The 27,222-nt window shown below is 57.2% G+C and overlaps 2 protein-coding genes across 7 annotated transcripts in view; both read left to right on the top strand.

Annotated features, from left to right (window-relative positions):
- Positions 1-1,451: 1,451 nt before the first annotated feature.
- On the top strand, positions 1,452-10,546 carry SPINDOC (spindlin interactor and repressor of chromatin binding; the record flags this gene model as incomplete). The annotated part of the gene is made up of 6 exons (XM_084236085.1): positions 1,452-1,605; positions 4,076-4,405; positions 4,476-4,625; positions 4,781-4,930; positions 5,065-5,265; positions 10,335-10,546. Exons 1-6 carry the CDS (start codon positions 1,479-1,481, stop codon positions 10,544-10,546), a joined length of 1,170 nt encoding a protein of 389 aa, XP_084092211.1. The 5' UTR covers positions 1,452-1,478.
- Positions 10,547-24,034: 13,488 nt separating this feature from the next.
- The window catches only part of MARK2 (microtubule affinity regulating kinase 2), a gene marked incomplete at its 5' end in the record, with an annotated part of 52,969 nt that continues 49,781 nt past the window's right edge, over positions 24,035-27,222 (top strand). For all 6 annotated transcript variants that reach the window (XM_084244644.1, XM_084244642.1, XM_084244643.1 and 3 more), the window contains one exon: positions 24,035-24,088. In XM_084244644.1, coding sequence (XP_084100770.1) covers positions 24,035-24,088 — 54 coding nt within the window. The remainder of the gene's footprint in view (positions 24,089-27,222) is intronic.

Genomic DNA, 27,222 nt, shown 5'->3' with positions numbered 1-27,222 from the left:
GCACACGGTTGAGACAGGAGAGGTCTGCTGTGCCATGTGGGTGGCCCCCTGTCCAGCAGCAGATCAAACTCGTGCTGCAGAGGCTGCAGATTGCTTCACAGTGCAGTGCTTAACCCCTTGCAGGGAGGCCCAAATAAATAAATCTTTAACCAAAAAATCATACTGTGGTCCAGTTAGACTAGTTCACATCTCTCTCACCCTCCACTTACTACATGCTTCTGAATTACTACTGACTGGTGTGACACAGTGGCATTTAAAAGTGGGTTTTCTTTTTTTTTTTAAGATTTATTTATTTATGCATACAAGAACTGGGGTACAGATCAGAGGTGCGGGGTGTGTGTGTGTGTGTGTGTGTGTGTGTGTGAGAGGATTCACCAGAGACAGAGTGGGGCGCAGAACAGGCAGACTGACTGAAATCCACTGCTGAGGGGAGCAGCAGGAGGGACAGGAGAGCTGCTCCATGTGAGATGCTCCCTGGCCGGTCGGGGGATCGAACTCGTGGTGCAGAGGCTGCGGATTGCTTCACAGTGCAGTGCTTAACCCCTTGTGCCACCAGGGAGGCTAAAAGTGGATTTTCGACGTCATTTTCTCAAGTGGAATCTGTGGCAGAGGCGCAAGCTCCCCGGGAGTGGGATTAGGACGCAGCGTCATGGCAACTGGACTCTGGTCTGGGGCCCCGGGGGATTTCTGTGACCTTGAGGAGGGCCACAATTTCTGGACTCACCCCCAGCGCGGGAGGGGGCGGGGCGGGGTGCGCGGGCCACGCTCCCCATCTTTGCCTTCGCCCGTCCAGAGGCGCCCCTGTTTATCTTTCCAAAGGATGAGGCCGCGTGAGGAAACAGGCCGCGGGCCAAGGTCACAGCGCGGGCCAGTCACGGAATGAGGCCCCAGGGCCGAAGCCCTTTTCCACCCCGACCCGTCCTTTCCCCGCCCAGCATCTTCTGGCGGGGGAAGGCTCGTTCAAGGGACCCCATCCAAATCTCGGGGGACCCAGGTGCGCCCCTCACGCCGGCATCCAGCCCGAGCGGCTTCGCGCGGGAGGGCGCCGGCCCGGCCGACGGCTGCGGACGCCCCGGGGAGTTGAGGGGCCGCGGGCGCGAGCGGCCGCGCGGGCGGGGGCGCGGGGGCGCGGGGGCGCGGGGGCGCGGGGGCGCGGGGGCGCGGGGGCGCGGGGGGCGCGGGGCGCCGCGCGGCCCTTCCCGCCGCCGTGCGGGTCCCCGGAGCCGGCGGGGCCGCGTGCGCGGGGCGGGGCCGCGCCTGATTGGCCGCGCGCGGCGGGGGCGGGCCCGGCGAGCCGGCCGGGCGGGCGCCACAATGAGCCTCCATAAAAGGGAGCGGCGGGGGGCTGGGGCCCCGGATGAGCCCGCCCCGCCCGGGGTCCCGACGCGCTAGTCCCGAGCCGGCGAGCGGCGGCGGCGGCGCGGGGGCTGCGCCGGGCCCGCCAGCCCGTCCTCCGCGGCCCGCGCCCGCCGGCCGCCATGGCCCTGAAGGCCGAGGGCGCCGCGCTCGACTGCTTCGAGGTGACGCTCAAGTGCGAGGACGGCGAGGACGAGGACGAGGCCGTGGTGGTGGCCGTGATCCCGCGGCCCGAGCCGGTGCTCCGAGGTGAGGCGGCGGCACTTCCGCGGCCCGGGCCCCGGCCCCCGCCCGGGGCGCCCCCTCCGCCCGCCCCCCGCCCCGCACCCCTCTGGGGCCCGGGGCGCCCGTGCCCCCCGCGTCTGGGCCCGGCGCGCGCTGGCTCCGCCCCGCCGAGGGCTGGAATCTCGGGCCTCCCCCGCCCTCGCCCGGGGTCTGAGCCTTCCAGCTCCGCGCCCGCCGCGCTCCGGATCTTCCGGCGCCCGCGCGCCCCCTCCCCGGCCCGCCGCGCGCCCGGGGCCCCCGCGGCGCCGGGTCTGCGGCCGCGGCCTCGGGCCCAGGGGAGCGGAGACAGCCCGGCGGCCGCCGCGGCTCAGGCGGGGGCGGCGAGGCCTAGGGGCCGGGCCCGGGGCCGCGAGGCGCGGGGGAGACGCGGGGCTGGAGCGGGCGCCCGCCGCCGCCGCCGCGGAAGGGCTCTGGGAGCCCGCCAGGCGTAGAGCCTCTCCCACCCCTGCCCTGCAGCCCTTCCCCGGGGCGTGAGCCACAGGTGGCAGATTCTGGAACTTCAGGGTGAATGGCATTGCAGGCGGCGCCCGGTTTTGGAAAAAAGCGCTGGGCGAGGAAGCGATTGAGCCACCCCAGAAGTAAACAGGCCCAGGGGAGACTGGCTCTGGGAATGCCCCCCTTCCCTGCTCCTTTCCCCAGTTTCTTCAGTCCTCTGGACCTTGCAAACGAAAACAAAGGGCCTTCTTTGTGGGGGACTTAGCGTTCATGGAAATGCAGATGTCTTGTCACGTTCCTGGATGCCTGTTCCTTCAGGGGACTCTCCCTGGGAGGTGGAGGGCGAGGCTTTTTATTTACCTTTTGGCTGGAAGTACAGGCTGTCTGCCTCTTGGCCTCATGCTTTTCGGAAACAGGAGGATTTTAAAATGAGGACATAAAGCCACCACCTTTGTCAAAGCTTTCAGTCCAGCAGAGGTAGTTTCCCTGCGAGTACTCTACTGAGCGCGGGATGCCAGGCTCTTAGTTAATTCTCTCAAGCTGTCTTGTCCCCCATCCTTGGGAATGAGGAAGTACAAGTCTAGAGAAGTTAATTCATTCAACAGGTGCTGGGGGGTACCTGCTGTATGCCAGGCTCTCTGTTCAGCTGCCATGCTAATGTCTGTAAGCAGACGAAACCGCGCTCTCCGGAACGTGTATATGTGGTCACAGTGGAGGGCAGGCCAGCAGGTGAACAGAGGTGTAACATGTCAGATGGCGTTTAAGCAGAGGAGTGAGATGAGCGTTTTGTTGGACCTACTGTATGAACAGGAAGGCCTTCCCAAATGGAGTGAATTTTGTGCACGGACCCGGAGGGAGTGAGCAGCATTCCAAGCAGAGAGAATAGCGAGGACGAAGGTCCTAAAGCAGGAGCATCTTCAAAGATTGGGATGGTGGTGGCAGGAGAAATTCAGGGTTCGGGCTGGAGCAACTGGAAGGATGGGCTTCCCGCTTGCTGAGCTGAGAGGGTGAGATGCAGGCCATGGGAGATGGCGTTCAGGTTTGAATGTGGCAGGTCTGAGATGCCTGAGGCACGTCAGGAGAGGTGGAGATGGAGTGACACATGTGGGTCTGGGTTTCATTCATGGGAGTTGGGACCATCAGCCCAATGAGCCCAAGAAGTGCCTGAGCCCAGGATGCTCTGGTGCCTCCAGGTGGGGCTTCAGTCAGTGCCTCGTCAGACATTCCTGAATGCCCCGTGTGCCGTGCTGCCCCAGAGCTGGAGGTGCAGGCGTGAACGCGGAAACCCGGTGCTGAGCTGGCGCCTGCGGTGCATGGGCCACAGTGCAGGCTCTGGAGAGAACAGAGTGGAGGGGAGGGGTGTGTACTTCGTCCCATCCTCTCAGGTGGAAGCGGTGCAGCCCTGAAAGGTGGCAGTCCCCCCAGATGCACTGAGCAGATGCTGGGCAGGCCCCAGGGACAAGGGTACAGCTGCAGGGCTCTGGGACCCCCTGGCAAGAGAGCCTAGTTCGCAGGTGTGGGGTGGCCTTTTGAAGGAGTCTCAACAGCAGGAGAAAGAGGCATGTCGTTCACTGACCCAGGGCTCGTGAAGCATCTTCTGTATGCCGGGGACCTTCATCCCCAAACCTGGAAGTCGATGTGGGTATAATCCACCACTCAGAATGGGGCATCAGGAAAGGCTTCACACAGGTGGGAATTTGAGCAGGGCCATGAAGGATGTGTAGGAGTTTGTCAGGCTCTTCCGGGTGGTCTGGAACGATGTGTCAAGTTGAAGACATGTCGGAATGGGTCCCCATTGAGAAACTGCCATGGGCACCTGCAGGCCTCGGGAAGGGTAGAGGAGGCAGCTGGATGGCAAGACCCCTGGACCCCAGGAGAAGAGGGGAAAGATGGTAGGTGCTGCCCCCACAACCTCACCAGCCAGCTTGGGAGTTGTGTTCTACGTGTCGTGACTGACGGCACTTGAGCTGATGGCACCCTCTCCTCTGCGCCTCCACAGTGGCCCAGCAGGAGAAGCCCCCGCTGCCTAGGCCCAGCCTGCTGGAGGCCGGCAGCGACGGCTGCGAGGAGCCCAAGCAGCAGGTGTCTTGGGAGCAGGAGTTCCTGGTGGGGAACAGCCCGGGAGGCAGCGGGCGGGCGCTGTGCATGGTGTGTGGGGCTGAGATCCGGTCCCCCTCGGCGGACACGGCGCGCATGCACATCCTGGAGCAGCACCCCCACACCCTGGACCTGAGCCCTTCCGAGAAGAGCAACATCCTGGAGGCCTGGAGTGAGGGGGTGGCCCTCTTGCAAGATGTCAGAGCTGAGCAGCCGTCCCCACCCAACTCAGGTAGTGGGGTGAAGTGGGGGCGGGGTTGGTCTGCGGAATCACGGCGCTCACTGGACCACGGTCCCTTCAGACTCTGGCCAAGATGTCGACGGAGACCCAGACTCCAGTGCAGACGCCGCCAAAATGCCAGCCGAGATTGTGGTTCTCCTGGACTCTGAGGACAACCCATCCCTCCCCAAAAGGATTCGGCCCAGGGGACTCCGCCCCCTAGAGCTTCCTGGTCAGTTTATAGGGAAGGGGGCGCCTCGGGGGATGGGCGGCCCTGGCCCATTTTCTGGGTGGGGAAAGGCTGGTGGGCACGGGTCTTCAATGGCCCTGAGGTGCGGGGTTCGGGCATGGCCTGTTATGAAGACGTGAGGGCTTGTCTCTCAGCAGCTGCCCCTGTCACGGAACCAGGAAGCAAGAAGCTCCGTGGCCAGAGATGGAAGGAGCCTCCTGGGGACGAGCCAGTCAGGAAGAAAAGAGGCAGACCCATGACCAAAAACCTGGATCTGGACTTGGACCCGGACCCTGATCCTGACCCAGGTGAGGGGCGGCCTGGGCCAGGCAGAGGGCCCCTACACCGCCCCGGAGGCTTGGGCTCAGCCCTGGGGGTTCTGACCTCTGTGGAGCTGAGGGCCCAGTCTCCCAGGCTCACAGCCCCATCTTGTCGCCCCCAGAGCCGCCATCACCGGACTCGCCCACAGAGACGTTCGCGGCCCCTGCTGAGGTCCGGCACTTCACGGACGGCACCTTCCCCCCTGGCTTTGTTCTCCAGCTTTTCTCCCACACGCAGCTCAGGACCCCAGACAGCAAGGGCCCCCCCAAAGAGGGGGGCGCCCCAGGGGAAGGCCTTCCCCAGTTGGAGAGCCCCTCTGCAGGTGAGCTACTGAGAGGGGGCGACAGAGGCAAGTCAGGCCTGGCCTGGCCTTTGAGGCTGGCCAGAGCAGAGCCCGGGGTGGGGGGCGGGGAGCACTGGGGCCAGGGCCCCAGGAGAGGGGCCGGGGCAGGGGAATCTGCATGATTGGGAGCAGAGCTTTGCCAAGCACTCCCCGAGTATCCTGGGACCGGTGCCTCGGTTGGGCTAGGCCGTGTCCCCCAAACCCCACACCTGTGCCCATATTCGAGGTGGATTCCACGTGGAGCCTGAGAGGACCCCACCTCGCCCTGGTGGGCAGGGGCCAGAGCAGGGCAGTTAAGGAAGAGTAGGCCAGTGGGGGACTGGACAGACACGTCCAAGAGGACCGCTGCCCAGAGAGCTGCCTCCTTGCGGGGGCACGGGCCCTTGGGCAGGGATTGCGTGCTACTGATTTTAAGGAATTTCTGTGCAGTTCCTTTGACCCTTGCAAAAATATCTTCCAGATGGAGAGACAAAGTCTCAGAGACTCTTCCCTCTTCCCCATGGTTCTTGTCTCCCTTTTCGGTGGTCACATAGCAAAGTACCATAAACTTAGTGACTAAAGACAACACATTTATCACCCTCTGCTGTGGAGGTCAGAAGCAGGCCTGGTTCCCTGCTGGAGGCTCTAGGGGGAGCTGTTTTCTTGCCTTGGCCAGCATCTAGAGGCCACCACATCTCTTGGCTCGTGGCCTCCTCCATCTTTAAATCAGCACTGGCCGGCAGAGCCTTTGGCCACCTTATTGTTCTGTTCTTCCTGTTGAGGCCCCCATGACAACGCTGAGCCCACCCCCATGGCCCAATTGACCCGCTTCATTTTAAAGTCAGCTGCTGAGTGATGTGGGTTCCACTGCAGCCTTCATCCTCCCTCGCAGCGTGATAGACCACAGTCACAGATCCCGGGGCTGAGGACGAGGCATCTCTGGCCCCTCGGTCACATGACCGAGGAGTGGCAAGAAGCTCGTGAGACTGGAACACGGTCCAGGAGAGCAGGGCCAAGCCGGGTCCCTCTCCATCTTGCTTGTTGGGCTCAGGAGAATAGTGGGTGTGTGTCAGGAGTGCCCGCTCCCGCTGTCGGAAGTGTGTGTTTGGAGGTCTAGGCTGAGAAACTGGCAGCGGGGGTGCTGGTTGCTCCCCAGAGCAGGCCTCTCAGAAAGGAGGTGTCCTTGTATAAAGAAGAAGCAGTGATGCCACTACTCCAGCTGCCAGGGGACAAGCCAATAGTTTGGCTTGTGTCCTTCAGATCTTTTACACAGCGGGGGGCGGGGGGTGCACGCAGGTGCGTGTGTGCGTACCTGTGTGTGTGCACACGCCGTTTGTTTCTTTATTTTACCAAAATGGGCTCCGCTTTTCTGATCTCAGGCCTCGCCCCATCGCGGAGATCATGGTTTTAACTGGCTCAGGCTTCGGCTCGAGTCCCAGTTCTGCCTCCCGAGACCGTGCGCTCTGCTGGCCCTGGAGCCACGCGTCTCCCCCGCCTCCCCGTGGGCTGCGGCTCTAAGTGACGCCCGCCTCCAGTAGTGCTCTCCTGGCTTCATTCTCAAAGGGGAGCCTTCTTTCGAGTCCTGGGCTGCCCTGTGCCCAGACTTCCCCCTGTCTGGAGTGGTGAGTTCATTTGGGGTGAATGGGCAAAGTCTGAGATTTTGGGGCTCAGTTTGCTGATGGAAGGATTGAGGGATGGAGGCGATGGGGCGGTGTCTCACTCGTGGATGTGGAGACTGGAGGCAGCCTAGAAGCCAGAGGCTGAGGACAGCACAGGGCCCCCCGGGCCAGCCCTGGAGAAGCTCTCAGAAGCGACGTGGGCAAGACTGCGGGGGCGCCTACGATGGTTCTGTGCTGAGCAGAGTCTCCAGAGGAGAGGATTTAGAAACCCACAGCTTAGACAGATGTCTCAGAAACCTGTGAGGCTTTGACCAGAATTGTCTCTGCTCGGGATCACTTGATGTGTTCAAGTTCTTGGAAGAATAAAGGTCCTGGCACTTTGGGGGGAAAAAAATGTTTAAAAATTAAGGATTTAGAAGCTGAAAAGGGTCACTGTGGTCAGGTCAGCTACCCTGGTAGAGATGGGTGTGGAGCAGTCAGTGAAGACCTTCTGGAGCTTTCCAAGGGTCTTAGAGGATGAGGGTGAGGGAGGGTTGTCCAGACCAGGGGAGAAGGCAAGTTCTGAGGGCTCCCTCAGAAATAGTGGGGAAAGAGCCCCTCTATCTTGGTGTTTGATTTCAGTAGGCCCTGACTTGGGGCCAGCTTAAGAGAGGCCTGGGCCAGACACAGCGGGCCTTCCTGCTGGACCAAGAAGCAAGGCGTATGTGAGGGAGGGAGCCCAGGCATTTGCTTCTTGAGGAAAGGTCTTGTTTGCTGCTATCTGCTTAGCACCTGGCATGGTGCCCAGCACAAAGAACACTCAGGTGTGTCCTCATGGATGTGTGGGTGGTGGCAGCCTCCACCTCTCTGGTGGGGACATTTCCAGGGTTACTCTCCACCCATATGTATGCATATTACACGAATGTGGCTGCGGTGGAGGGGGGCAGACGGCATGATCCTGGGATGGCTCAGGCGTTTGGGGTAGTTTGGGGATTGGGGTGATATAGGGCCCAGAAAAGTCCTCCTGGCTTGTGCTTTTTTGACCCTGGTTCTCCGATCATGATTTCTGGAAGGACGTCTCTGCCTCATCTCAGGCTTCACTCCTGCTGTTGGTACCAACAAGGTCGGCTTTTAATTCCCTTGGCTTGAGAGCACCTCACTTGGTGAGCTCTTACTGTGCGCTGAGCTCACTCGGGCGTTACCTCCTAAATCCACTAACCGCTGCGTAAGGTGTTGGGAAACTTGGGGCCACTCGCCCATAAGCAGCTGAAAGAGCTCACTCAGCTTTGCCCTCTCTTCTGGCGCTTCCCCCACAACACTGATTTCTGTCACCCTTGCCCTCCCAGCCGCTATCCCTTGTGTCCTTGGACCTTTATAGCCAAGTTGGGAAGCACGTTCTCTGCTAACTGCCTCCAGCCTAAAGCCATTTACGTCCATTTTCATCGCTTATCCAGAACCGCACGCATCCCCTTGCTCCCCGCCCCACACTGGGACTGCCTTTTTGGCAAGGCCAGTTACTTGCACCAAGTGGAATCCAGGGGCCAGTCCTCAGTCCCTGCCTTTCCTGGTCTGGCGGCAGTGGCAGCGGCCCCTCTCCAGGAGGCACTCTCTGCCCCTTAGGCAGAGCTGGCCTGGTTCTCTTCGGCCTCGCTGGCTGTTCCTCTGTCTGTCTTGCCTGTACAGTCTCAGCTGCTCACATTGGAACCTTTTGTTCCCTCTTCCCTTTCTAGAATGTGAGCGCCCTTGGGTCAGGGCGGTGGTGTGTTTCATGCACTGTGACGCCCCCGTGCCCGGCGCAGGGAGTTGCTGTGTCTGTGGAGAAGCAACAACTCGGTGCCCAAACTGCAGGCCGAGTGTCTCACTCCCGTGTGATCCCACTGGGTTAGCCTTTCAGGTGTGGGCCACGTGCTCACAGACCGTCTGGTCCTGTCCCCTCGCCCCTGCGGATGGACCTGTCCCTGGGCCCCAGCTTCTCTTCAGCTGCCTTTTGACCCCTGTGTGCTTGTCTGAACCATCTCAAACTCAGCATGTCCAGACTGAACCCCCATCTCCTCCCCGCAGCCCGGCTCCTCTCCACTCTCTCCCCTCCCCCTTTCTTCAGATTGCTTGAGCCAAACCCTTGGGTCATCCCCCTCTTGTCTCTCGAACCCCAGCAGCAAATCCTGGTAGCCCCAGCACCGAGATGTGTCCGGGATCCACTCTCTGTCCCTGTTCCCTTTCCTGGCTAATTTTTCCTCCGCCCACGTCTAACATACTGGGTCCCCACGTCACATGCCGCATCTTCTAGCTGCCTGTCCTGCACGCTGGTTCTCACGACGGGAACATAATTCCAAGGGGGCTGGGCCCGCTCCAGCCAGTGGCGCCCGAGGCAGCTGCCACACAGCTGGACTAGTGTGCGTGCTCCATGGCTCCCACTGGGCTGAGAAAGAAGTGTGTGGGGTTCGGCCTTCAGGGAGCTTGCCGGGGAGACAAACCCACTTCTGCGGCTGCACCACGGTTTGCTCCCTGGTCTGACCCAGTGGCAGCGTCTGCGTCGTTATAAGTGACCTGGACAGCAAAATTGTAGTTTTCTCTCCCACGTAGATGCATTTTTTTTTTGGTTTTGTTTTCAATGTAAAGGTGTCGGGTGTGCCTGCACCCTTGTCGCAGCAGCTCCCCGCGACCGCTGGTGTCAACAGGCTGTGCACCCGACTTGAGGCCTGGTTTTGCCCATTACGAGTAGCTTCTCTGCTCCACTATGGTAGACTTGATGGGGCCGGGGTGCAGTGCTCCCCCACCTACCTAATTGCTCAGGGACTTCTTTTTTGTTTTTTAAGATTTATTTACTTATTTACATATGCATACAAGATCTGGGGTGCAGGCCAGAGATGGGGGGAGGGTGGGTGTGAGAGGATTCACCAGAAACAGAGTGGGGAGCAGAACAGGTAGATCCACTGAAATCCACTCCCGAGGGGGGGATCAGGTGAGACAGGAGAGGTCTGCTGCACCCTGTGGGTCAGCTCCCTGGCCGGGGATGGAACTCGTGCTACAGTGGCTGCAGGTAGCTTAACAGTGCTGTGTCTTAACCCCTTGTGTCACCAGGGAGGCCCCTGCTCAGGGACTTCTTGTGGGCAGAACCATGTCTTACTCTGTGCTGAGGATTCCCTGCCCCATCACCCCTGTCCACACTGGGAAGAATCCCTCTGGCTAGGATACCCGCGAGTTTTAGGTAGACTGGAGTCAGCTGAAGAGCTGAAGGGGAGCAGGCTAATCAGCCACATGCCAGTAGCAGAGGGCTCGGGGTGCGCTGACTCTGCCCTGGAGGCCTGACCTTGACTCCCGGTGGCTGTGGTCCCAGGACCAACCCAGAGCGGAGCCTCCCACTGCCTCCCCGCCAGGTGCTGGGCTGTGGAAAGGGGCAGTTTTCAGGAACATCCTCGTGGGGGTGTCTGGAGGGCCCTGACTCTACTCTCTGCTCCCGCCCCTGCGCAGCTCCCCCTCCGGGGCTTCGCGGGACACTGGATCTCCAGGTCATCCGAGTGCGGATGGAGGAGCCCCCGGCCGTCAGCCTCCTTCAAGACTGGTCCAAGCACCCCCAGGGCACCAAGGGTGTGGGAGCAGGTGACACCCCAGACTGGCCTGCGGTTCTGTCGGAATCTAGCACCACAGTGGGGCACCAGCCAGAGGCGGGGAGTGGCGTGTAGGTTCTTGCTTTTCTGGGGAGGGTGGGGAGCAGGGGCAGCATCCCCCTTTGGCTTATCACTCAGAGCTGCCCAGCCAGGCCACCTAATGGAGAGTAAGACATGGCGCCGAGACAGGATGGAGGAGGGGGGCGCGGCGTCGCTGTTACTGGGGCACTGGAATTCTTTCTCCCTGGCCAGGCCTGAACCTGGGCCCTGAGGTGCACAGGGGGCTGTTGTGCGGTAGGGCACTGGGCTTGTGGAGAACACCCATCCCAATCCTTTTGCTGACCCAGACCTCGTCCCCAGCCTCCTCCCCCCTCCCCCTGAGCCCCCCACCATTCTCCCCTGGCACAGTGCCTTACACAAGAGGTGGTCATAAAGGGGTTTGAACTGAGTCCCACTACCTCGGGGGACACCTCTCCTCCCCCATCCGTTCAGGGTCCCGCACCAGGAGCCCTCCATTACCTCTTCCCGCTCCATCCCTGAAGGTGGCCAGAGCAGCCCACCTGGGGGCTCCATTCACCCTCACTCCTGTCACCTGTTCTCCTGTTGTATATATCTCCTTTGTTGACAATAAATTATTTTTTTTTATTAAGACAGTTCCGTCTGGGCCGTCATTGGGGAACAGGGTGCTAGCAGGTGATCTGGCCCCTGGGGTGACCTTAAGGGGCAGCAGGGCTGCACCACTGTCCTGGGGGGGAGCCAGAGCGCCAGCTGCCCCGGAGGCTGGAGTGAGGCCAAGGCCAGAGCAGACGGAGGACCCGGGCACCTCCCGGTGTTCCTGTCCTTGAAATGGGGTCAGAAACACTTTCTCTCTGACATGTCCTGCCTTCTGCTTCCACACTGGTCCTCTGTCCAGGCGAGGCCACAGTGGGAGCGGGGGCCACTCAAACCCTAGGAGCTGGCGCTGACCTTTCTCTAGTGCACGGGTTGCGTCCAGCCTTGGGGCAGCCACCTCCGCCACAGTGCACCCTGAGCACGGTCCTGCCCTTGGCCTTCCCACTCTAGGCCTTCCTACTCTGTGCACAGCTGCCAGCTTTCCTGCCCTCTCCCCGGCTCCCTTAACCCAAACCCTTGTCAGCTTCCCCATTTCCTGGACCAAACCAGGAGGTGGCCGGCTTGCACCTCTTCCCCAGCTCCCTTACCCTCCAGAACTAACCAGCACAGGCCAAATCCATGTGGGGTTTTGTTTTCCCCTTTGGGGACGAGGAGCTCCCTCTGGGACTGCAAGCATCCTTGATGAATAGGGCCTTCCCCACCGTGCATTCAGGAGAGGGGGTTCAGGATAGACCTGCGGGACGCTTGTTCTCATACACCGCCCACTGCCAGCTTCCGAGACTGAGCAGAAGGCCAGTGTCTAAGTTGGGCGAGCCCTGGTCACGAGCGTGCTGTGCTGTGTGCTGACCACGGCTGGCCAGCCTGGGCGGGACCAAGTGTGAGTGACCTCAGTGCCCTGGCCTCCGGGGCAGGGACCTCCTCCCCACCTGACAGGCTCTGGAGAAGGAGCGCGAGCACGCTTGGGGCCCTGGGGGGCACAAAAGCAAGCTACAGATTCGGGACACTGTGTCCGGGGCTGCTCCACCACCATGGGAATGGCAGCTGGGCCCCAGAACCCCCACTGCCCCCCCACCAGCATCTCCACAGGTTGCATCCTACCTGATAGGCGAGAATATGAATAATGCCGAAGGTCTGGCTCTGAAACAGCAATGTGAAATCTTGCAGGTGATTTCTGTCTGTCTTTCAATCCCGTGGCTGTTTACATTTATACCGATGTGCTTTTCAAACAATGTGGCTGTGTCGCTGGGTGTCCACTATGGAGAAAATGTACCTTAGAACTTGTCGTGAGGTCGTGGCGCTTGGCACACCTCTGCCGCTGTGAATGTGCTTGCCGTTCTGGCCGCTAGACTGTGCGCTCCTTCGGGCAGGGCCTGGCTTGTGTTGGCTTCCTCTGCCCACACCCTGCAGAGGGCCTGGCACATCGCAGGTGCTCAATAAATGTTTGTCAAGTTCCCTCTTGGTGTGTGTTCCTGTATGACACTTTGCCAGCGCGATCCTGTCCCTGGAGTGGGGTTCTCTGTAGCGTGGCTGCCCCGCGACAGCTGGTCGCCTCCTTCCGGGACTTCAGCCCTCTGCCCCCATTCTGGCCAGCGGGGCCCTTCCCGCTTCAGCAGGCTCCGGAGACGGGGCGAGCCTGTGTGTCCGGGAGCCCGTGGGCACTTCTGCACTTCCAGGGAGGGGTGGAGAGAGCGGAGCCCAGGGCCTGACCCCATGGGGGCGGGGAGGTGGGGTACAGAAGGAAGGTTCTGAATACAGATGACAGATCACTTGGGGTCCCCCAACCTGCACCAGAGCTCCCAGCCTGTAGAGGGGGCTCTAACACCAAGCAGCCTCCCATGCAAATACGACCCCTGAGGCTGGTGGTGGCAACTTTGTCCAGGTGTGATGGGCAACTTTGTCCACAACTGTGGAGGGAGAGTGGGGAGAGAAGGAGCTGCTGCTCCTGACTTGGGGACCACACACTATGCCCTAGACCCCAACACTCCTGTGAGGTCTCTGGATGGGTGTCATAGCCGGAGGACAAAGCCAGTCTCGGACGAGGGAAGGAGCCCCTTCCATCCTTGCAGGGAAAGTGAGGGCGGGGGGTGGGTGGGTGAGGGGACACTAGCTGGGCCCCTGAAGCCTACCAGTGGCATCACTGGTCTAGCCTAAGTTCTGCAGCTCCTGGTCTGACCTCCCCTTCCTCTGCCTAAAGAACAGTGCTTGCCCCGGCCCCCAACCCCCACAGGGCTGCTGAGTGGCTCCAGGGAGACTGTTGGGTGCCCCTTGTAAACCACGAAGTCCCACACAGCCGTGAGGTGTGGTAGGAGGATGGGGCTGGGGTGGGAGAACCTCTGATGGGATTGTCCCCTCTGTCTGTCCCCCACTGGCTCTGCGAGTGGGGTTCCCAGCTGACCTCCCCCCAGCAGCACACCTGCAGCTTGCAGGTGCAGTGACAGGTAAGGCAGTTCCCTAGCATCCCAGTGTGTACTTTGACACCTCCCTGTAGCCAGGCACCCTCGCACCCCTGCAATGGTTCAGTCCCTAGGGTGTACTCATTTGCTGACAAAGGGGCCTTGCGGGAAGGAAGGGAGGGCCCCATGGCCTCCCTCACACAGTGTAAATGACTAATCTCAGACCCCACCTCCAGGAGACCCAAGGAAGCAGAAGCAACAGGGGGCTGGAGCTCAGGTGACCATCTTTGGGGGCTCAGATTCCACAAAACTGATTGAAGACCCCCTGTGAGCAGCACTGTTAGGAACTGCAGTGTGCAGACAGTGTCCCAGTGTCCATTGTGAGTCACCCCAGACTCTACCCATCATCCGGGTGAGGCACACCAGGTAAGTGTGGTGACTTGCACATTCGCAAGGACAAAGCCCAGGACCTCCATTGCTCTGGCGCTGGGGCTGGTGCGCCCAGGGTCCTCACTGCACCCGTCTCTACAGTCCCCTGGATCCTGGCAGCTGCAGGGATCATGCCCTGTGCCTGGCAGTGAGAAATTGAGGGGCTCAGCACACCTGTCGCATGTGATGATGGTGGGAACCAAGCTGTGCACTTTGAGAGCGGAGAGTTCCCTCCACCCCTGCCCTTTTCTCCAGACAATGGTGCCTGGGCCCCTGGGCAGGATCTGGCCTGGCCTCCCTCAGCTACCTCTGCTTTGGTTGAGGCTGGGTCTCATCACTTGGAGGCCACAGAGACAGGGAGGATGCCATCACAGGAGCATGGGCTGTTCTAGGGAGGAGGGTGTGGGGGTCTCCTAGACCCTACCTGGCCTGGGGCGAGCCCTCTTGTCCCCCACCACAGTGCCGTTTTCCTGGGTGAGCAGTTTGCCTCTGCAAGAGACTCGCTCAGGACCCTCCGAGATCAGAACTGTGGTCGAACCAGCTGCTCACACTCAGCGCGTCTGGTGTTGGGCTCCGAGGCCGCGCAGACCCAGGCCCACAGCAGCGAGCCACCCACCAGGGGAGATGCCCCTATAGGGGCTTCTCAAGATGTCTGATGGGGGGCTCCCTGGTGACCTGGAGGTTAAGGCTCAGTGCAATCACCTCTACGGCCTGAGTTCCATCCCCGGCCAGGGAGCTCAGACCTCTCCTGTCTCGCCCGCTGCTCCCCTCAGCAGTGTATTTCAGTCAATCCACCTGTTGTACTCCCCACTCTGTGGTGCATCCTCTCAGCACCCCGCACCCCAGCCCCACACCTCTGGCCGAGACCCCAGTTCTTGTATGCATAAATAATAAATCTTTTTTAAAAAATGTCTGACGGGAATAGTGTCATGCGGAAAGTGGCTTGGTGGAGGGGTGCTCTTCCCTGACACGCCCAAAAGAAGAGCAAGGGAACCCCACGTATCCATGACCAGCCCATGACCAACCCAACAATGTGGCCCATTTGGGTTTATCTTTTTCTTTTGTATTAATAGGAAAAGTTCTGAGACCTTAGAGATTCGTGTCCCTGTGTTTAGACTCAGAGTTTGGGATTTGCTTCCAAATTATTGACAGGAGGGTGTGGTTGATCTGTATGTCCCACTGCCCGCCCTTCTAGATTTTTTTTTTAAGATTTATTTATTTATGCATACAAGAGCTCGGGTACAGGCCAGAGATATGGGGGGTGAGAGGATTCTCCAGAGACAGAGTGGGGAACAGAACAGGCAGATTGACTGAAGTACACTGCTGAGGGGAGCAGCAGGGCAAATCAGGAGAGGTCTGTTGCGCCATGTGGGCTGCTCCCTGCCTGGCCAGGGATCGAACTCATGCTGCAGAGGCTGCGGATTTCTTCATAATGTGGTGCTTAACCCCTTGCGCCACCAGGAGCCCCCTAGATTGTTTTAAAACAAATCCTAGGGGCCTCCCTGATGGATGGCGCAAAGGGTTAAATCTTAACACTATGAAGCTACCCACAGCCACTGCTACCCACTCTGTCTCTGGTGAATCCTCTCACCACCACCCCCCCACCTCTGGCCTACACCCCAGCTCTTGTAGGCATAAATAAATAAATCTTTGGGGAAAAAAAAGAAAGATTAAACAATCCCAGATGTTTTATCATCCCATCTGTAAGTAGGTTTGACTCCGGTAAAAGATATCACTCTGACACTAAAAATTAATAATCCCTCATTTCTTCTACTGTCTCATCAGTGTACACGTGCCCCAGCTGCTCCATGAGTACCTTTTACGGCCTTGTCAATTGTGGTAAATACACATAACATAAATTTACCATCTTCACCGTGTTAAAGTGTTCATTCAGTCCAGTAAGCAAGGACATTCACATTGTTGTGCAGCTCACCTCCAGAAACTTCCACGAGTATCTTTTCTCGCCTGATTGGTTTGAATCAGGAGCTAAGTATGACCCACTCAGCACTTGGTATGTCTCACCCTGTACCAGCCCTTCCTGACTCCCTTTCCCTGTTGTTTCTTTAAAGATTTATTTTGTTTATGCATGCATGCAAGAGCTGGGGTGTAGGCCAGAGGTGCAGGGGTGGGGGCATGTGAGAGGATTCACCAGAGACAAAGTGGGGAGCAGAACAGGCGGATCTACTCAAATACACTGCTGAGGGAGCGGCGGGCGAGACAGGAGAGGTCTGCCGCGCCATGCAGGTCAGCTCCCTGGCCAGGGATTGAGCTCAGGCTACAGTGGCTGGCGATAGCTTCATAGTGCTGAGACTTTACCCCTTGCGCCACCAGGGGGGTCCTGTTTTTTCTTTTTTCCTAAGAACACAGAGGTTGGTTTGTTCTGTGACAGAATTTACCTCCTGGTTGCTCCCTCCTGGCTTTGGCTGGTTGTATCCCTGTGATATCACTTAGCGTGTCCACCCAGTAAGGGGTGCGGTTTTGCAATGGGAGCTCAAGAGGACTTTTTGAAGAAAAGACGTGGAGAGAGCCGCGCAGTGAAGTAGGGAAAGGGAGTTGCGGGCAGAGGGGACAAGGCGAGTGGAGCCCTGTGGCCTCATTCCCCAAGGTTCACACACGGCCAGGCACTGTTGTGGGCACCTCAGGCTCTGTCCTCCCTGGAGAGGATGGAAGGTGAGAGGCAGGTACATGGGGGCATCACCTTGGCCCACTGGTACGTCAGTGCCCAGCCTGCTTCCTGCCTCCTCCGGGAAACCCATTAGAGCCTGGACACCAGCTGGGACCCACTCCCCTGTCAGTTCCAAGGCTGAGGCTGCTGTTGGCCCACTTGGCATCTCCACCAAGCAGGCCTGTCTTCACGCCTCCGTGGGCCACTCCCAGTTCTGCCAGCCCTTCCGTGCAGCCCTTCGCCAGCATCGCCTCCTCCGGGAAGTCTTCCTGTTCTCCCTCCAGTCCCTGTGCCCAGATACCATGCTGGTGTCCCCCTGGAAGCCCCATGAAAAGCTGCTCGCTTCTGCAGCCCTTTTTGCTCTTTTCGTCTGCCAGTGTGGCAGCTTGGTCCATGCACAGTGATGGAGGCAGCAGACTGTGCCCTGGGACAGTGGCCCAGGAGGGAGTGAGGACAGTCACCTCAGGTGGCCCCCACTCTGGGACACACGGGACCCTGCCCCCTCCCATGAACCCAGGTTCATGGACCAGGAAGGGCAAGAGCGACACTGCCTCTGGTTAGGGTTTTGAAGAGTATCTCGTCTGCCTGGGCTGCTGCAACAAGATACCACGGACTGGGTGTCTTGCAAACAGAGTGTTTCTCACAGTTCTGGTGGCTGCACGTGCAAGACCAAGGCACCGGGACCTGCCTGCTGGGAGCCTCCTGTGCCACGACGCTGTCTCCTCGCTGGGTCCTCATGTGGTGTGAAGGCTGGGGCGGGGGGTGTCTCATGGGGGCCTCTCATTCCACTGATGAGGGTGCCACCCCAGGGCCTAGTCACCTCCCAAAGGCCCTACCTCCCAATACATCACCTTGGAGGTTAGCAGGTCAACATGAATCTTGGGGGAGCACCTGTGCATCATAATAGAGCACCCAATGAGAGCAGAGCCCAGCTCCCCCTCATTATACAGACAAGGAGCTGGGGACCCCAGCGGGGCAAGATCAGACGACCCATTAGTGACAGAGCTGGGACCACAGTTGCTGCCTCTCTTACTTCTTCTTTTTTTTTTTAAGATTCTCCATTTTCTAAAAAAAGATTTATTTATTTATGCATATAAGAACTGGGGTACAGGCCAGAGATGTGGGGGGGTGAGAGGATTCACCAGAGACAGAGTGGGGAGGTGAACAGGCAGATCGACTGAAATGCACTGCTGAGGAGAGCAGCCAGCAAGACAGGAGAGGTCTGCTGCGCCATGCGGGTCACCTCCCTGGCTGAGGCCCCTGGCTATCTCACTTCCGACAGTGCTGTCCTTCTGGGCAGGTGGAAGGGCAGAGCAGAGACTTAACAGAAGACTCTCAGGGAAGCTGACTCACATGACAGGCAGCCCACGCATGCTGGTCACCCCCCAGACTCTATATGCGTGTTTCATACGTGAACTTGTTATAGCTGCACAAGTCAACCCGAGGAGGTGCTACTTATTATCCTAGCAGAAGGGAAAGTGAAGGCAGAGAGCAGTGGAGAGGCTTCCTGAGATCACAGCACTGGCAAGGAACAGCCCGTAGTAGCCACCTCTCTTGGCTGGGAAGCCCCCGCTGGCCCCCCTACTCCCCCATTTGCAAGGGACCAACTTTTCTATGTTTTAAGTTCCCTGCTAACACAGTGCCTCCTCCTCACTGTTCGCTCCCACACTGGAGCAAACCCAGCGAAGGGGGACAAGACTGTGCACCTCAAGTCCTCCTGGTGGGTGGGCAGGGACACTGACAGTAAACACAGTCTCTTCCATCCATTCTAAATGCACATTTTCTCACATCTCTGAAATGCCCAAATTCCACATGGTGGAAAAAGAAGGTAGGGCCTCCCTGGTGGCGCAAGGGGTCAAGCACCACACTGTGAAGCAATCCGCAGCCTCTGAAGCACCAGTTCCATCCTCGGCCAGGGAGCTGACCCACATGTGCAGCAGGCCCCTCCTGTCTCCCCGCTGCTCCTCTCAGCAGTGTATTTTAGTCAGTCTCCCTGTTCTGTTTCCCTCTCTGTCTCTGGTGAGTCCTCTCACCACCACCCCAATCCCTGGCATCTCTGGCCTATACCCCAGCTCTTGTATGCATAAATAGAATAAATGTTTTTAAAAAAGAAAAGAAAAAGAAGGTAATGTTCTGCGAGATGGGAGGGCCTCTGGCACAACAGAGGGCATATGTGGGTCTTTCCTCACCCCAGGCACTCACCTGTCATTCACTCTCTCCAGCCCCTCTGGGGGGCTGCTTGGAAGACACATGCTCTCTGGTCCAGCTGGTTGGGAGGGGAAAGAGAAGAATTGCTTCCCCATTGGCTCAGGGGTTAAAGTCTCATCACCGGCCACTGCAGCCTGAGTTCAGTCCCCAGCCAGGAAGCTGACCCACATTGTGCAGACCTCTCCTGTCTCACCTGCTGCTCCCCTCAGCAGTGTATTTCAGTACATCTGCCTATTTTGCTCCCCACTCTGTCTCTGGTGAATCCCCTGACTGCCCTCCTCCTGCACCACTGGCCTACGCCCCAGTTCTTGTATGCATAAATAAATAGAGTATTTTTTTAAAAGTTGCAATGTTTTGAGGAGTGAGAATAAAGATGTTTTCTCTCCAGAACCTTTGCCTCCTCTTGGCTTCTGTCCTCCCTGCCTCCCTAGTGGGGATTGCTACCCTAAGGCCTCTGTGGCTCACTGGAGGGAATACCTAAGCCCTTCTGGAATTGAGGGGCATTGTGGTTGCTCTGGGGCACTGGACCATTGGTTGTTTTTCGTCTGATCTGGGCCCATTGAAGATGCACTTACTTTTGTATTTGTTTTGGTTTTGCTGTTCAGGTTGCAAATCTTGGCATTATCATCAACTCTTCTCTAACCCCCTTCTCCAAAGCAACCCATCAAGAAATCCTGTCAGCTCCACCTTCCTAATATATCCCACATCTGACCACTTCTCACGACATCCACTGCTGCTGCCCTGCTCCACGCCATTGTCACCATCAAAGCCTCCATGTTGGTGGCCAGGCTTCTGCTCTGCCCTTCCCTACACTCTGTTTTCAACTCCGGAGCCTGACACAACATGTCATGCAGTGGCCCGCCCCCTGCCCAGGGACAGCCAAAGCAGTGGCTCCACATCAACTCCCTGCCCCTTTCTCCCGCTTACTCTCTGCTGTCTCATTGGCCTCCTTGATCTTTAGCAAAGCCCACTCCTGCCTCAGGATCTTTGCCCTGGCTGACCGGCTTCCTAGAATATTCTACCTCCAGATATCCACAGAGCTCTTGCCCTTACGTTCTTTAAATCTTTGCTCAAGTGATACCTCAGTGAGGCCCACCCTGACCACTGTATCTCATTGTTTACCCCCTCACTCCTGCAGCCCTGAGCCTCCTTTTCATCTGTGGCATTTTAATCAGACTATTATGTTTGTTGTTTGTCTGCCCCCAATTGAGATGAAAGCCCCCCAGGGTAGAGATCTTTGCCTATTTTGTTCATTGTTCTAGCTGAAGAGCCTACAAACTGGGCCTTGCACATAGTATGTGCTTATTAGAGATTTGTGGGATGAATGAATTTACAAATTAGAGAGGGGTAAAATTGTGGCAATAATGAATTTTTTTAAGATTAATTTTTAATTTATTTATGCATACAAGAACTGGGGTATAGGCCAGAAGTGAGGGGGAAGGGGTGAGAGGATCCACCAGAGACAGAGTAGGGAGCAGAACAGGCAGACTGACTGATATACACTGCTGACGGGAGTAGTGGGGAGACAGGAGAGGTCTGCTGCGCCATGTGGGTCAGCTCCCTGGCCAGTGATCGAACTCATGCTGCAGTGGCTGGTGATAACTTGATAGTGCTGAGACTTTAACCCCTGTGCCACCAGGGAGACCCTAGAAATAATGAATCTTTGAGAACTGAATAGGCTCAGACATTTGAGAAGGTGATATTTGGACTGGAAGTATATCTGGGAGCTGAAGTGACTGGCAGTAGCTCATCCTGAACACAGGGATGGAGGCAAGAGAGCTTGGTGGCCTGCAGGAGTTGGAGGGAGGTGTTCACCACTCATACCTAGTTGGAGAGGATATTAGCAAGGTCAGCTGAGACCAGATTGTGTAAAGCTTTGAAAGCAGGATAAAAACTTTCCCTGCCAGGACATTTTATGTAATTTGTGGGATCTAGTGCAAAATGACAATGCGAAGCCCCCTTAGAAAAAGCATTTATTTTTTTAAAGTCTTTTTTTTTTAATTTATTTTTTATAGAGGCATGTTTTTTATTTATTTATTTGTTTGTTTGTTTGTTTTGTTTATACATGCACTGGGTACAGTCAGAAGCGCGGGAGGGTGAGAGAATTCACCAGAGCCAGAGCGGGGAGCAGAGCAGGCAGAAGGACCGAAGCACACTGCTGAGGGGAGCAGCGGGCGGCAGGAGAGGTCTGCGCGCCATGTGGGACCCTCCTGTGGTGGCTGGGGAGCAGCCGGGGATCGAACCGGCGCTGCAGAGGCTGCGGGCAGCTTTGCAACCCAGCGCTCAACCGCTGTGCCACCGGGAGGCCCATATTTTTTTTTTTTAAAGTCTTTAATTATTTTTATGTAGAAGAACTGGGGTGCAGGCCAGAGGTGCAAGGGTGAGAGGATTATCCAGAGACAGAGAGGGGAGCAGAACAGGTAGATCTACTGAAATACACTGTTGGGGGAGCAGCAGGTGAGACAGCTGTCTGCTGCAACATATGTGGGTTAGGTCCCTGCCTTGGGATTGAACTAGGCCTTAGTGGTGGGCCTTCACGGTGGTAGCACTGAGACTTAACCCCTAGGCCACCAGGGACGCCCTAGTAAAAAATTTCAAGATGATGACAGCAGAGCATAAAATGGAGCTCTTCTAAGAGCAGGGCTTTGTGTGACCACACAGGCCATCGGCCCATCAGGCACACCCTACCTATCCCACAAGGGAGCTGAGGAGAGCCTTCTAGCAGGCCAGGGATGTAATTGTAGCTGGACTTTAGCATGATTATTCAGGCATGTCTGGTGGAGTAGGTAGGAGGGAATCTCCTTAGAGAGACCCTGTGCAGAGAAAGTGAAGGTGGGGGAACAAGAGGCATAGGGCGGGGTGAGAACTTTAGTGAGCAGAAGGTTGGAGGCGGTGGTAGTGTACCTAGACACCAGAGCAGGCCTGCAGGGAAGACCCGATGGCAGCACACCTTTCTTTGGAGGTGATGTGGAACTAGGAATCAGCAATGTCCACCAGAGGGCAGATCATTCTCAAAGATTTGCGGGATGATTTTTGGGGTTGGGGGGAGCAGCATGTAGTCAGTTTCAACTTCTCTCCTTCCCCTCACCGACGTCTATGTTCCTTCTCCAACTGTCCCTCAATGGCTGGGTGCCCGAATGCAGCTGAAGCGGGACATGGGGAGAGTTCCTGGAGTCCCATGCATTTACTAGACTGTTCCTTGTACCTGTTGCCTCAGACAATACTTTCATGCCATCATCCTCTCCTCGCATCTGTTGGGCTGCCTATTTCTCTGATAGACTTTGTTAAGAGCTCTGCTCAAGATGCTGTAGCAGGGACTTGGAAGTCAAGTGTTCAAGATCCAACTAACACTTTCCTCCACAATCCCTGGGGCCTCTCTAATCCTGTACCTTTGGGGACTTGTTATTTGGGTCTGGTCTCTGGCTCCTGTGAGGACTCTGGCTTCTGCTCACCTTAACTGCTGTTGAGTCCTTGGGGGCAAGTTACAATATGTCCAGGACACAGGGGTGGGGGTAGCTTGGAGCCAGAGGAATGGGGGGGCATTCTAGGGGAAGCAGGCTTCTGGTTATACTAAGGGGGGCCTCTAAAGATAAGAGGGAACTTAAAGGACCTCCCCTGGTGGCGCAGGGGTTGAGCACTGGGTTGTGAGGCTGCCAGGGCAGCCTCTGCAGCGCCAGTTCGATCCCCGGCCACTGGCAAGGGTCCCACCAAAAAAAAAAAAAAAAAGAAAAAAGTGGGGGGGAACTTAAAGCTCATGAATCCAATGAGGAGGACACACGCCCAGGGAAGACAGGGCACTTCTCCAAGTAGTGCCCCCTGGAATCATCTGCAGCCAGTCCCATTTCTTTTCCATGGGTTTTCTATCTTAGGAAGGATACCTCAGATATGAATTAAGGTGAGACTGCCTCTTTGTTGCCTTGTGGGGGCATTTAAAAGGTTACTGGAATTCAAAGATGCTATTTAGGATGTCATCACTGGAACAAAAGGCGTGGATGCTCTCAATAGAGGGACGAGGAGCCTAAACTCAGATATACTGAGATTTCCCCCCCAGATCACACAGTATTCTCACTCCACAGAGTTGGGGCAGGGATGCAGCTGGCTGACCTGGTGCCTGTCCCCCACCTCGAGGGCCCTGGGCACGAGACTGCATGGAGAGGGAAATGGAAGCCAAGGAGAACAATGGCAGGTGATGGGTGGTAGATGGTAGATTAACACCGCATTTGACAGGTGACAGGTTGGATGATAGACAAGGTGTGTTTTATGAACTGCCAGACGAACGGACACGCAGACGGAAAATTACTTTAGAACCAAAAGATGCCAGTTGCGGGGACGGCTAAAAGCCTTATTTTCTATTTTCTATTTTGTCAAATAATAATAAGCACAGGTGAGCCAAGCTTCCCGTTCCAGATTTCAAAACACCCGACAACTGACGGGAAAAAGACGAAGAGTCAGACTCTCGGTACCACCGAGGAAATGACCCGGGGTTCGCCGGCCTCGGGTGTTGCCGGAAATGGCCGACGACCGTTGTCGCCGGCGGGGCGGGAGGGGGCGTGGCCGACTCGCGGCACGCGGAGTCGCTTCGGGTGTTTCCGGAAACTGCCGAGAGCTAGCATGCAGTGGGCGGGGCAAAACCTGTGGGCGTGGCTGAAAGGCCAGGAGTCGCTTCGTGGATTTCCGTAAACAGAGCCGAAGCTCGGTGTTCGGGATCTAGGAGGTGCGCGAGTCCCCGGGGATTAGTTTCTTCGGGTGTTTCCGGAATTCACCCGTAGTGCCCGGCCGGGAGTAGGAGGCGCGCCCCCCTCCCGCTCCTCGCCGCTTCGGATGTTTCCGGCTGCTGCCGGCGGAAAGAGCCGAGGGCCGGCGGTGGTGGCGGCCATGTTGGGAGCAGCAGGTCCGGCGGCGGCTGCCTGAGTGCCGGGCGCGGAGCAGTGCCGCTGAGGGCAGGGGAGGAGCGAGGCAGGCGGCCGGCTGCGGCGGCAGAGAGTAGGCGGAGCGGCGCAGCCCGGCCGAAAGGCGGCACAGCCCAGCCGGGGGTCGGGGGGGTGCGGTCCGGAGCCGCTCGGAGCCGGCGCGGCCTAGCCCGAGCGGCGCATCCCCGGGCTGGCGTGAGCGGCTACCCGGCCTCCCCGCACCCCCGGCCGGGGCCCATGCGGCGGGTGCCCCTGCTGTGAGAAGCCCCGCCCGGCCGGGCCCCGCGCCTTCCCTTCCCTCCCTTCCTCCAAGCTTCTCGGTTCCCTCCCCTGAGATACCGGCGCCATGTCCAGCGCCCGGACCCCCCTACCCACGCTGAACGAGAGGGACACGGAGCAGGTAAGGAGCCCCGAGGGCTCCCCGGATTCTCTGGCTGGGCCCCTGCACCTTGCGGAGCCTCCTCCCTCTTCTGCTCTCCTCGTGCCCCTGCTGCCATCCTGCAAGCCTCGGCTGCCCTGTCATCTGGCTCCCGGCCCCGCACATCCCCTTCGAGTCCCGTCCTGGGACCCACCTCCTCCTGACTGGAGCTGCACACTTGTCTCTCTGCCGACCCCCTTCTCCCCTCTCCGCCCTCCTGTGCGCTTCCGTGTTACCTCCGCAGCTTCCCCTTCTCTTCCCTTTTTCTCTCAGGGGCCTTTCTGGTCTTCCTCCACCCACGCTCAAAGCAGCCACCCTCCAGCTCCTCGAACAGCACCCCGCGATTTGCCCCAGATCGTTGTCCACCTCTCCTCCTCCTCCTCCTCTCTAGCCCTGCTGCCCTCCGCCTGCACCGGTTCTCCCGGTGCCTGGTTATCGCCCTCGGGGGCCCTTGTCCCTACAGTGTGTCCTCGATCCCTATCCCCTTCCAGTTCCCCGGTTTTTTCCTACCCTCTTCCCTTTGCAAACTGTGCGCTCCCTCTTGCTTTGCAACCCACCAGCTCCACCCTCATCACCTTTCCAAAACGTTCGCCTACTCTTTGCTCATCACTTTCCCTTCTTTCACCCGGAGCTCCCTGCTGCCTGCGCTGGCATTTGTTGCTTCCGTGTTTCCCATACAGCTGTCATGCGCATGGTTTTCCCACAGGTTGTCTTGGGGTTCCAATCATCATTCCCTTCAGAGCCTTTGGGTCCCGCACGTTTCTGGTTTTCTCTTGTGGGTGCCTCACAACTGTCTCCTCGGGCTCTTCCTACCGAGGGAAAGACATGCACTACTTCAGCCCCCTCCCCCACCCCCAGCAACACAACCTGTTGCTCAGTGCTCTCCCGGGCCTGGGGGCATCGGCAACACCTTCCTTGCCTCTCTGTCTTCTTTCACTGCAGCACAAACCATGACGCCTCTTCTCTCCACTCCTGGGCCTGTGACTTTTCATGGTCTCTTCCTTCTTGCTGTTGCCTTCCCGTTTCTCTGCCCTCACCCAGTCCTCCTTACCTTGCTTCTGAGTCAGTATTGCCTTTCCTCTCCATGCTGGTCTCCTGCCTTCTTCACATGGCATTTACTTTCCCCGCATATGTCCCTGTCCATCCCCTTCCCGTTGGCTTGTCTTTGTAACTCTCCGTCCAGGCATTTTGCAGGCTCCTTTCTGGAGCCACAGGCTTCCCCTCACCCTCACCGTCACTGCTGTCATTTGTCACCCAAGCCTCAGCCTCTTCTGTCATCGCACCTCTGAACTGAGAGGCGTCCGCCTTTTCCTCCTCTCCCCTTTCTTTCACCATCTCCAGTGTCCCCTGCTGACTGCTCTGTGTGAGCCCCCTGCCTGGCACACCTTTCTCGGTGGAGAACTTTACTTGACCAGGAAAACTTGACTTGAGGAAGGACTTCTCTCCTGCTGCAGCGTCTGTCCCCTCCCTCCTATGTGCCATCCCCTGTTTTCCTCTCCTCCCCTCCCTTCTTTCTTGCTGGCTTGATCAAGTCATTGTTACAGTCTCTTGCCCCGTTAACTTCCTTCTCTGAGAAACTTTCCCTCTTTCGTTTTTCTATTGTTTTGCCTTTTTTCTTTTTTCCCCTTGCTCTCCCTAAATCAGGCCAGCAGAAACTCAAGAGGAGTTCTAGACTGAGTTTTTTTCTTCAGTCCTAAAAGATTGACCCTTTTAGGACTGATGGGTTGATTAGGATTGATTGCTTCTGGGGGTGAAATGGACTGACAGGTTGATTTCCCTTTCATCCCTGGGCTTATGGGCTCTGCACCCGACTAGATCTTTGGAAACAGGAGCTCAGTCTGTATCTCTCAGTCTTTTCCTCCCTTTCCAGCTGTTTCTCTCACCTTGCTGGGAACCACCTTCTCTAGGCCTATTCAGTTCCTTTTCCTCTCACAACCTTTGTCTCAGCGGGTAAACCCTGCTTAACTGGAGAACTTTCCCAGACTGTTGATCTTGAGCTGGGAGGGGGAGGCCAGGTGACTGACTGGCACCCTCAGGCATTTGGGGAGTGGCTGCTGAGTGCCTACTTTCTCAGCAAGGCTGTGGGGGGCATTGTGTTGAGCAAAGTGGAGTAACAGATGGCCTCAATACAGATTCTTTATGCTGTTTACTAAATGTTAATGTAACCTTGCCATGATCTTTTTTTGTGCATGTGATAAGTGCATTGATTTCCTCTTCCCTACCTGTTTAGCATACTGCTGAGCACATAGTAGGACCTCTATGCACATCACTGACTTTGTAATAGCAGTAATCAGTGAACTGTGGAATGTAAGTAAGCTGCTCTTTGATAACTTCGTCCAGGGCAGTGACTGCATGCATTGTCATTGTCATTCTGCTCCAAGTTACAGATTTCTCGTCCTGTGTCCTGTTTCCATTCTTCATAGACTTAGGTTCTCCTGGGCCACTGCATGGCTTCTGCTGTAACTGGCAGGGTAGACAGTCATACTGCTGACTAGGTAGTAAGTCTCATCCTAATAAAAAATAGATTTTGGAAAGCCTTGAAAACACCTGTTACAGGCAGGTACATGCATTTTTTTTTTTTTAAACAAGAAATATACCAAGTAGCAGGTCTTTAGGCCATAAGGCCAGGGAATGCCAGAAGCATTGGCCTCCTTTAGAATAGAACTTGCCGCCAGGTAAGAGCAAGAAAGCTCTTCTTGATCTTGTTGCCATTCTTGCTGAAGTAGTTGTGGGAGCGCAGTCATTGCGCTAAGCCTTCGTGTTCTGAAATAAAAAACAAGGGATTTGGTTGGGCTGATTGCTTCCCCCCAGAGGTCCTCTGTCGCTTATTTATTTTTAAACGATTTAAACTGGTTTTACCAGAAAATAGGTAAACTACTAGTTGTCTTCAAGCTCCAATCACTTTTTGCTCTTTTTCTTCCCCTTGCTTTAAAACATGTGGTTGATAAGCTCTTTGTTTCCGGGAGCTCTTTGATCATGTCTGAATTACACACACACACACACACACACACAAATGTTGAAGCATAAAAATAAACCTTGTGTTTCAGGGAGATTGCCTATTTGCTGTCGACTCTGCTTCTAACAGTGAAGGTAGGAGGTAGAAGAAAGTCATGCCC

The sequence above is a fragment of the Talpa europaea genome, assembly GCF_964194135.1.
Source record: "Talpa europaea genome assembly, chromosome: 1".
In the NCBI taxonomy this organism is placed as follows: Eukaryota; Metazoa; Chordata; class Mammalia; order Eulipotyphla; family Talpidae; genus Talpa; species Talpa europaea.
This window is presented reverse-complemented; position numbering and strand designations above follow the sequence as displayed.